The following is an 11,944-nucleotide window of genomic DNA, read 5'->3' as shown; positions in this document are numbered from 1 at the left end:
AGAACGACTATAATATGCGCCGATAGGTCCCGCATCGTGTGTGTGTTATTATTATACCAGAACATCGAATATATTAATAAAACAACGAATATATTAATAGAAACAAAAACAAAGCGTAAAAGTTAACAAAAACGTAATTCGTACAATAATACACACTTAATAATAATAATAATATAATATACTGTTCTTCGTTGTAGAGCGTATGAAAAACTGTCACACGACTGCGGGACAAACCGTAGCTGAACACAGGACGCGGTTAGGGAATGTGACATACATCAAGTGTACAAACGATGACGAGCATGAGTGTGAACGTGAATGAGCGGTTGTGTGTTTTTTTCTGGTACAACCATGTTTCGTGTGAATGAGAAAGAAACAGAGAAACAGTGAAAGAGACAGTGGGAGGTTCATGATTATTACGATAATGACGACGATGATGATGCTGTTGTTGTTAGCGAGAGATCGACGATAATAATAGCAGTGTACTATATCGACCTAGGGGTTGGGCGAGTAAATGCGGATTGCCTGCATCGCGGGCAAAGAACACACTGGACACTGTGCGTCACTGCCCTCACACACCCGCTTTGCGCACTCCATACAGAAAAAGTTGTGTCCGCACGGCACCAGAGCATGTGTGACTTTAGCCTCATGGCAAACTAAACACTTCGCGGAGCTGAGCAACGAATCGGCAGGACTCGTGCTCGTTGGGGGCGACGGGCGATTCGGGGCGCTCGTATTGTTACCGCTGCCGTTGCCCACGCTCGGATACGACCAGATGCTCGAGAGCGCGGTCGAACTGTCGAAACTGGGCGAGTCGCCCAGTCCTTCGTCGCGATCGTTCGGGGCCCAGATCGCGCCCAAATCCGCCCGTCCGCCCGAACTCGACGAACTGCTCGAACACGAACCAGAACTCGAAAAAGCGCCAGTGCTTCCGGTCGACGAAGTCATATTACTGAACGGATCTGTCGGCGACTCGATGTAATTGAAGAGAGAATTGAGACCAGTCTTGTACAGCGATGCCAATAGATCTGCCGACTCTTCGAGACCTCCGAGTCCGTTCAGTCCGTTGATAGAAGTACCGTTTCCGGTTCTTAGAGCGATATGGGCTTCGATTTCTCGTCGGGCGCTTTCTACGTTCTCCGGCATTCCGGTTACCTCAAACACGGGCTCTTTATCCCTACTGGGCGTCACGATGTACGTGTGGGTTTGGTGTTGGATGCGTTTGATTGTCGCTCCTTTTGGACCGACTACCAGACCCACAACGCGATACGGCACGCGAACTTGGATGGTTATTTGACCGGGGATGTTGGTCGGCGGACCTGGTGGACTGCCGTTTAAACCGCCGATTATGTTACTTTTACGTGTCGCGCGGATTTGAGAAAAATGTTCTGCGGCCGACAATATTTCGCGTTTTGCTTTAGCTACATCTTCCTTGCGACCTGTCACTACGAATACTGGTTCCTCACCTCGCACTGGCGTCTTGATATACGTGTTTGTCTTTGCCCTAAGCGCTTTTATCTTGCAACCTGAAACAAAAGAAAAATTCATTTAGAAACGATACGCCAATGATATCATCTTTAAATGTGTCTAATAAGAAATACAGTTAATTGTAGAACCAGAAAAACGCAAATAAATGATGAACGTCCAGTTCAGAAATTACAACTCCAGTAGCTTTTAGAGATGGTTTATTGAACCATGTGTTTGAGGATCTTTGGATCCTTGACCGTGTCCAGGCGCTAGTGGTGATTAAAATCGCTATAGTGTCAAAAATAGCAGATGATCTTTAGTTAACGAATAATCTATGTCAGCTTTTACCACTTTAAGTATATAGAGCTTTTGTACCTACTCCTAGGACCATGAAAATATTGCCGATGGAAACGGTCAGAAATGAGATGGAATTGTAAAAAGTAGTAAAAGAAAATTAGTAAGGAACACGATAGACAGGATAGTAGGACATCTCCTGCGACATGAGAAAGATTTAGATTAGATTACTGTTCCGAAATCGGTAAAGGTTTTAAGAAATGGAAGGGTAGTAAGGCGTCTCCAATGACCCTATGATGTGTAGATCTTTGATACCTTCGTTTCCTTACATTTTTGGACAATTTTCCTTATGCATGTTCGAAAAGATCAAGTGTAAATCTTCTAATAGAATTAACGGACTAATTGATCATTGTAGTGAGTAGCTAAACGGCAACAGCGAGACCTGAATCTACTTCGTTGTTTTTTATCATCGTCTATCACTTATTATTATTGCTACGTGTTACGAGTTCGTTGCAACGCAACTCCATTTAAGTTCTTCTTGCATCTCGATGACCGCTGTCGTAGCAATAATCATGAACTAATAGCAGTACGTACCACGGCTTCGGTCGCGAAAGGGTTTCCGTTCATTCTCGTTTTCCTTTTTTATTTTTTTGTTTTCCGTCTTTTTTTGCTCTTTTCTTTTTCTTTATTCTCTTGTGGAGTGCATTACAATTACAAGGTTGGCTGGACGTACAAAGACGGAATTCGCACGCAGTCTAGCAGTTGATCGCCCGCACACAAGGTAACTAACTGGTGCCCTCCACTTCTTCTTCTTAACTCGCTGACCTGACGGTACAGGTTGAAGGGCGCCAGAGGACACCGCCTTTCATTAGTTACTCTACAACAAGTAAATTAGGTAGACTTGGAACGGTCAAAATTGGCAAAGTCCACAACGAATGATCTATGATAATGGACGTATCTTCTTTATTGTTTTTATTTGAATACATACGCCCTTGTTAAGTTAGGAAATGCTTCATGAGTAGTGAAGACAAAGTGAAAAGAGATAACCGAATAATAGCAAGTGGTGCAGCGATTCAGTACGTAAAAGATTAGGGTTGATTGGAATTATATCTTTAAACAAACGTCTTTGCTTTCATGAATTTCTGAAAACGTTAATCTTTCTTTAAAGTCCGATGCTAGCAACATGCTCAAATTCTTTTCGTCTGCATCTCTTTCTGTTACACATCAATTGGTGCAATGTTATTAGTGCCCACTGCAATTCCTACCTGACATCTCTTTTCTATGTTTACGATATTCCCTACAAAAGTGAGTAAACGTAGGCGTTCTGTCAGCAACCGCTCTATTGTAGTTAGTAAGTTGAAAAAAGAAAATAAATGCTACAGTTTTATTGCCATAGACTGGAAAATTGAACATTAAAAATACTAAAATGGACACAGACTTTATGTCGTCTACCGATTTTAAACATCGTCTGTCCATGCACTCTAATGGTTAAGTAAATTTTTAGTGAACCATAGGTAGCAACACCTGCATGTGCATTTTTTACCTAATAGAATATTTTCTCGTTATACCAGAACTTCCTTTTGGTACACATGTTACCTGTACTGTTAACAAGTGTTACGCAGGTGGTGGTTTTTTAAATAACGAACAGGATATTCATGTACGAATGCGGTTGAAACGGTCACTATTATTTGCTAGGAAGCGGGTTGTTTCCTCGTTAATATTTAACATGTTTACGAAAAACCGTCCACCTGACGGCCAGTATTAACGGTAATCACCGTACATTTACCGAACCGAAAAACAGAGTCGAAATAGGGTAGCAGGGTTAACAAAATACATCGGCTAAAACGCCCAGAAAAGAAAAGCACTGGTCTATCGTTTCAAAATGAAAAACAATAAGACGCGATAGATATTACAATAATGTATGTATGCTAGTTTTCTTGTTGTTAAACATCTGCTTTTCCTTTCAATATTCTAAAGTTCATCGATTGAATCGATGGATTGTGGAAGGTTCTCTAGCAGCCAGCTAGCTACCCAAGGTTAGCTGGACATCGCACTTTAGAGCTGCTATCTGTTCCAAGACCAAAACAACTACAACAACATTAAGCTTGCTCAACAATAAAGAAAGTGGAAATAATGTTTTCGCGTCGTTTCTTTTGTTTTGTACTATACGTGGGTACTTAGAGTTTGTTTTATTTTTAACTTAATTAACGCATATCCAGCTGGCTCACCTTTAAAAAAACAAAAAAGTACCACATACCACTGCGTGGTAATTGATTCGAGATTCAATTATTTAATGGGTAAAAAAGTTAGAAAAATAGTAAAACAACTACTTAATTAAAGTCGAATAGTTAAAAATAGCTTTTCTGCAGCTTTGAGCGCGGCTTTCGAACGACGGGCGGTAATTTATCATTTTTTACAATTTGCAGATACTTATGTATGTATTATATATTTTTCTAGAGATCGTTTTCCAGTTTACAAAGTAAAATAGAAGAAAAATGTTAACGAGGAGCGAACGTTCCAAATCTACTGCGAAAATAACGTGTGATACAAATTGACTGTGAATAAAAGAAACTTCCCGAAAAATCGCGCTAACAGGGTCAGACATGAAAATAAATCGTTGGGTAAACGTGTAACGGAAAAAGTTTTGCCGCAAAATATACGACTCCGAAATAAATCTCTACGGAAACAAAGCGACAACGTATTCGAACGATGACGATTGCTAGCCCAACAAAAGTTTATGATAATACAGAGGTTTGCATATAAAAGTCACTTTAGAGAAATTAATTAAACATTTGCAAATTTTGGGAAACCCTGCAGTAAATTAGTAAAAGGATAAGAGACACTCTGTGTCCTTTTATGCACCCCTGACAATGCGTATACAAAATTTTATAATGATTAGTTGATTAGTTAAGGCGGGAAATTGTAATAAATAAACAAACAAATTAATAGTGAGATACTTTGAAACGTAAAACTAGGGGCTCGAGTTCAGCTCTCTGTAAGGGAGGGTAAGCAGCAACAACATTTTTTAATTAATTTGAGGTCATCTATAGCGAGTAAGATTAGTTCAAACTTTGATTCCAAAATCACCACAAGCGTGTTAGCGATTTTGACTTTGTCCTTATATATATTCTCGTATTTCTTTCATCCGGTCGCTTTTTCTGAACATTCCCCTTGAGAATATGGTAAGAAGTTTCTTTCGTGGTCTTGCTCATATGTAAATTTGTTATTTATATTGAAACTATTCTATTCCCAAACCGAATCACGTAGATTCATAGAGACAATAAATCACAAAATATCGCATCTGAATATCACATTTATTTTGACATCTGTCGAAAGCAACGAAATATTTTTTTCAATAGCCTCGTACTAGGTGGTTGTAGCAGCTAAATTTTCGAATTTTACTGTTTTATATTATGAATGGCTTCATGACGTATGTACATACTTAAATAATTTTTTGACAAGCACATAAAATCGGAAAAATAGTTTTTCGCATTTATGTGAAAAATGTAGTAGTCGACGCACAGATTTTAATGTTCGGATGAAAATCCTTTTCACGCTTGCAATTACTTTCCACTAATTAAAACCATAATTTACGTTTTCCGTACTAATGAGTACGATCTCGCTTTAAACGTAGACCTAAAACGCTTGGTGCACTGCACGTTTTAATTGATATGTTAATTAGAAGAGTGGGAATTAACAGCATCATCGGCAGAAGCAGCAGCAACGGCAGCATTAAATCTTTTGGATTTCTAGGTATGTACATATTCCAGCATTACACAGCAGAAGGAATCCAGACGCTGTTTCTTGAGGGACTTACTTTTATTCATTCGAGGCTTGAGTTTTAAAAAGCGACAGTATTATTCCCCGCAAATTGAAACTTCTAACGTCAATTAATTGCGAGGTAGATGTAGAGTATTGATTCCAGTGAAACAATAAGAGAATAAGAATAATAGATTGCCTAGTTGCCAAGTCAGCTTCTTGAAAATCAAGGTTTAAAATTGTGCAAAAGCATAAAAAAACATAGACGACAAAGAATAAAATTTTACTGTAGAAAAATTACAGACCGCTTCGTTTCTAAATATATAATTTATATATTTATAATAAGTTTATGCTATTTGTGTTGCAACAACACACTTGAAGTTATTAGTTCTTGTTTAAATTATTGACAAATTGATCCTCATTTGGATCTAGAGATCGTAGGAGATGGAAGAACCTTTGAAGAAGCTGGGTTAGCGAAACGTTAGGATTCAATCAGGACAACAGCAGTTCATTTTTATGGTTTCACAAGGTGTGTCGTGGATGAAAATTCTCCAAATCCGTGGATGCAGTGTTTAGATAGGATTCCGAATGTTACTTTCTGACCATGCGGTGATATTTGTGGAATAAATGGTATAATACGTCCTTAGTTTGAACTTCAGAACTATTTAGCGTCGCCCTTGAAGATACTAGACGTAACAGCCGTAAAATGAGAACGAATATCGATCTTTCAGTACAATTTGCAACGCTGATAATAATGTACTGTTGTCGTAACATAACAAAAAAAAAATAGTGATAAGCTATATTGTGGTGTTATAGGCGGATGATGAGGATATCGTGGGTAGAAAAGGTTAGAAATGAAGAGGTATTGGAAAGAATAGGAGAACAGAGGACTCTATGGAAGTCAATAAAAAATAGGCGAGATAGGTTGGTAGGACACCNTTGAGGTTCTCTGTAATGGTAGATATTAATTCAAAAATTAATTCACTTTAATGTATAGTTTAAGGATGTGGATCTTCTAGTGTTAGGGATAGGATAGGAAAAAGAGTGGAGGTACGTGTCCAACCAGTCTTAGGACTGATGACCTTATGATGATGATGAAGCAATATTGGTTCTGGTCTTTAAGCCTTGACCTTGGTCTTGTTTTCCTTATCGCTAATAAAAGAGGCCAATTTGGCATAGAGGAGTACAAGAAGCCACGGTTTAATAAATCGGGGAAAAAGAGGCGAGACGTCTGCGACCGTTCGAAAAGTGTTGCCAAGAAGGAAGTTGGAAAAGCCAGCGCCTCTGCTATTATTATTATTATTATTATTGGAGCCTACGACGACAGGCGACAGGCTACGCGAATGTGCAAACGGACAATTTTTATGAATAGAAGGTTTTATGCCTTGTAAATGGACAGCGATCGTAAAACAGGAAAATTTAAAGGCAACAGACAAACAAATATCCACTTAGCAGTCCATCGTGCTGGTGTCGACTGTCTTCCTGTATGTGTGTGAGCGTCAGCGACTGTGTAGCATGCATCCTACGGATTAGCTCGGGTCTTCGTTTCGAGCAACATCAAACGATTCAATCATTCACTCGATGATTATTATTGGTGTTACAAACTAGCCTTGCTTAAAATGCATTCGCCTCAGCACTGAAATAACGTTCTTCGGGAAACGGGATTCAAAAACGTTCTCACATAAATGTCTCAGGACTTGCGACTTGAAACACGACATCTAATCCGAAACTTTGTCGGTTGAAACAGCCAGGATGATCATGTGCAACATATTCACTGATATATAGGATTGAGAAAGGACTTCCTGTGGAGGCACGTGGTCGAGGAGGGATCCACACTATTTCTGAAGTCAAGAAAGTACAATACGTCATTTGATCCTTCTTAAACAGAGAACAACATCCTTGAAAGAAGTTTACAACCAAAGATTTTTGAGGAAATAGTGAGTAGGATCATTAGATCTTCTCATTTCCACTCAGGGATCCAGGAGGTCCACGCTTTTCTGAGATCATGAAAATAAAATTTGTAATTTGATTCTTCTTAAGAAGAGAACGCCCTCGAAAGAAGTTAACAACTACAGATTTTCGAAAGAAGAATGACTAAAATCATTAGGTCCTCCCAATTCCACTCAGGGATCCAGGAGGTCCAAGCTTTTCTGAAGTCATGAAAATGCAATTTGTAATTTGATTCTTCTTAGGAAGAGAACACCTTCGAAAAAAGTTTAGAACCAAAGATTTTCGCGCAAAGAATGAGTGGAATCGTTAGGTCCTCTCAATTCCGCTCAGGAATCCAGGAGATCTACGCTTTTCCTGAGGTCAAGAAAATATAATTTGTAATTTGATTCTTCTAAGAGAAGACACTCGAAAGATTTTTGCGCAATGAATGAGTGAAATGTTTAGGTCATCTCAATTCTAGTTATCATTTAAATTTGAAGCTACATGTGCTGTTTAAAGTGCATGATCTGTTTCATTTTTGAAAAGAATTATCTCCCTGATTTCTAACGTTTAAACTTTTGAAATTGAATATGTACTAACATAGTACATGTGGTAATTTTTGTTTTCATTTCTAAACCAATTTGCGATTTGTATCAGACACGAAACTGTAAATATTTCAATTATCGAGTAGGACTTGGAGGAGAAAGCGGTCGAGAATGAAGCAATATTAAATGCAATAATAAATTATTAACAAAAGGCAGTTAATTTATATCGAAATATTGCATTGCACCGCGAAGGGAATTTCATTTGATTATATACTGTGTTGTTCTATCTACCCACGCTGATAGGCCCGGTTAGGTTACTCCAGATACCACGTTGCTAGTACGTACACAAGTAAAAGACACTTCCAATACAAGCAGCTAGTATTGGATAATGAGTATCAAAGATCGAGTGCTCAAATTACTTTTGAAAATAAATTGCGCAAGAAGATCGTCGCAACGTCAAAATTTAGGCAATGATTGTAACTGTCTCCAGTACAGACTAATGAAATTGGTGAAAACAGACAATGAGTTTTCGGCTTATATTATAATACAAATAACGGACATAAGAGGGCAAGGACAAGCGTGGGGCCATGGGCTTGTCTCTGTCGGGGGCCCACCACTAACTGCTATTTACAACCACACCGAACACTTTCCTTCTCGTATTTTATAAATTGTGGCGGCGCATGTATGAATGTATTCAAAAGGTACTCACTCACGTCAGTTGTTATACAGTGTGAATATGAATGGAACTATATCTAAGCATGTTGTATTAGTCACCATTGCAATTTGTCATTGATAGTGTTTGTTACGACAGAATGTTATTACATAATTAAACTATGGCATTATTCACTGGATACTGCAGCCACTTTCTCTAAAATGCAACCAGACAGTAATTACATAAATACATATGTGTATAAATAAAATAATCATAGTACTTAATAGTTTCTAATACCTACGTACACATCTAAAAACGAAACAGATAGATACAAAGTCAGACCTTATCGTTTTGACTGTCAACTACAAAATCCAGAATTCTCTCTTCTCTAATTTTTATAGCATCAGAAAGAGAACTTTTATTGAAGTCGATTTTATAGTAGATTTAGTATGATTTTGCTTTTATAACATACAATTATTTTAGATAGCAATTGATGACTGATCTAAAAGTACTAGTAATTTCTTATTACACCTAGAGGTAGATACTTTGCAAACCATTATTTAACGACATTTCTATATTTAAACAAACCAGTTCGTGGTAAGTTATTTGCAAGTATTAACTGAAAACAGGGACATAAATGTTTGCGTATGTGTGTGAGAAAGACAGGGTAAATATCGTACTTGTGGTTCAATCAAAGTTATTTTTATTAAATAAAGAAGGCAATCGTATAGATGGTCAACGATTTCTTCTTCTTTTCCTTTTTTAACTGACGGACCATGAGAACGTTAATGTGCAAGGAGGAACGTCGTTATCCTTGAAAACCTGACTTCAAGGATCGCTCCTTGTCTCTCTGTCTCTCTCTCTGAATACCCAAAGCGGTCATACCTTATTAAAACTATCTCTCAAATCGGTGCAATAACACGTTGTTGTATAATTCCCGAGGGAGTTTTCTTTAAAAGTACCCTTGATGAATAAGATACCCATCGACTATTATAAGTTTTAAAAATCGTAATAAGAAATTAAGCAAAAGACAAATTTTGCAATGCAGACGTTTAAATAATTACAGACAGGGTAATAATCAACACCATCTGTAAGGGCTCTGAATTGTACTCGAATTATTATCTAAATAATCAACTATTTTCAATTTTAAATACATATTCAAGTATTCGTATATTTTCAAACTTCTATCAAAAACTATCTGGATATCCAAATATCCGAATAGTCAAGCACCTATTTAAGTGTAAGATTGAGGTTCTATAAATATTTTCAAATCATAATGCATCAATATTTTAGACATTCAAGTATTTGATTGAACATTTGGATATTGAAAAATGAGGTTTGCTGTTAATTGTCAATTCATTATCATTAATAAATTTTCATTCAATCAAAACTGTTGATGTAATTGAAATAGCAGTACCTACTTATTAAATAACAACAAACAATAAAATAGATTTTGACGACTTATCAGCAGTTAGCGGGCATGGATTTCCTTGTGGTGATCCAAGGATAAGGATGCGATAATAAAACTGTCTGTGTCACGCACAAATTTAGGTCAGGGCCAATGCAGACTAATGTAATCAAGTCATATACTAGAAAGCTTCTTACATATATGTACATAAAACTGCTTTAAAATATCTCGGATAGTAATATACGCATTTTCTTCCCCGAATATAAAACGGAAGAATATTTACTGCATAAATAACGAAATCTTAAAAATTTATAGAGTTAACTCGATGCTGTTTGAGTTATGTGAAATTATATACTTGTGGTTTTATAATACTTATAGTAAATAAAATATATAACGGTGTAACTCCTTGGCCCATGCATGGCTGCATCCTTTGTTTAAAGTAGTTTTAATTCAACAATATTATAACACTTAGGAATTAGTTTGCTAACACTTAAATCTTTTCGTGGCACACCGACTGGTATGACGAAAATAGAGTTTCATGAAAGATTTCCGCGGTTTTTGTTTTAAGTTTCTTGTCAAAAGAACTGATCCGTTTTTAGTGACGGCGGCGCTGGTCGGTTCCATTGGCGGGATGCACCTGCTGTGTAGCCCACCGAATGAACAGTGGAAATGTCACAACTCTGGCGATCGTCCAAACAGGCGAAACATTCTACTGCAGACGCGGCAACTATGATCCTCATTAGTATTTTCTTTTTTTTTTTTATTTCACTTGGCTCACGGGATGAAAAAGCGTCTAGAAATATCTCCCGCGGGAAACTTTGGAATGTCGATGTATGTATGTACCGCAAAGCGCTGGAACAATCGGGTTTGTGCAAGATAAACTCTATACCGGATGTTTCTTTTTCCATTATCATCATTATAAGGTCGTCAGTCCTAAGACTGGTTGGACACAAGCACCTCCACTCTTTCCTATCCTGGGCTAATCTTCGCATTTCCCTAAAACTAGAACATTACATATCCTTAACTATTTGCGAACAGTAATCTAATCTAAGTCTACCTCTACTCCTCCTAACTCCTGTTTCTGCCACTAATATGTCTCTGACTAGACCTTCATGCCTGAGAAGGTGTTCTACCAACCTATCTCGCCTATTTCTTGTTGATTTCCATAGAGTCCTCTGTTCTCCTACTTTTTTTTTATACCTTTTCATTTCTAAACCTTCTCTATCCACAGAATCATCATCATTCGCCTGTAACACTACATTTCGAACCTTTTCTTTTCTGCCGCGCCCACCGTCCATGTTTCGCACCCGTACAACGTCGCACTCCACTTCGCGAGCTTAGAAGTGACTTCTTTTTATTGAAGACTACTCGACCCTGCGTTATCCTTTGCTTTTTTTTCGATTAAAGGACTAGTTTTTACGACAGCGGTCGTCAATACTGATTCGGCTATTTTTTAAGAAATTTTGAAACATTTCTCAAAAACACCCTCTCCACTGATTTTTGCTGATGTTGTTCGATTATAAAAACGCTCAAGTCAGCATGCGCCTTTAGGTAATAAGAGTGAAATCCTAGATCAGGCGGCTTTTTAATTTCGTTACCTGCGATAAACAGTGTTAGCGAAACTGGGCCAAAACTGAACAAATATTGACATTCTTTTTCTAAACAAACTGTAAGTTTTCGCCGCAGCACACTTACTACACGTACACATTCGTACAACTATACGTATACGTTACTAATTGTACATAAGTGAACTTCCCTTGCTTCATATTTGGCACATCGGCAAACAAAGTCATTTATATCAGCAAAACTAATTCTCCAGTAAGTGAATTACTTCGTTCATATAATCGGATCACAGAAAAGATACTTTTTGAAAACATCAAAATAGTTTATATT

General features: G+C 37.6%; 1 protein-coding gene across 1 annotated transcript in view; it reads right to left on the bottom strand.

Moving 5' to 3' along the window:
- The window catches only part of LOC108739127 (RNA-binding protein MEX3B), a 97,575-nt gene continuing 85,631 nt past the window's right edge, over positions 1–11,944 (bottom strand). Inside the window, exon 2 of the mRNA XM_018472865.2 lies at positions 1–1,523. Within this exon, the coding sequence (XP_018328367.1) occupies positions 493–1,523 (1,031 nt within the window). The 3' untranslated portion in view covers positions 1–492. The remainder of the gene's footprint in view (positions 1,524–11,944) is intronic.

The sequence above is a fragment of the Agrilus planipennis genome, unplaced genomic scaffold (genome assembly GCF_000699045.2).
Source record: "Agrilus planipennis isolate EAB-ADULT unplaced genomic scaffold, Apla_2.0 scaffold163, whole genome shotgun sequence".
Taxonomy (NCBI): domain Eukaryota; kingdom Metazoa; phylum Arthropoda; class Insecta; order Coleoptera; family Buprestidae; genus Agrilus; species Agrilus planipennis.
Note: the sequence above shows the minus strand (reverse complement) of the source record. Positions and strands in the feature narration are given on the sequence as shown.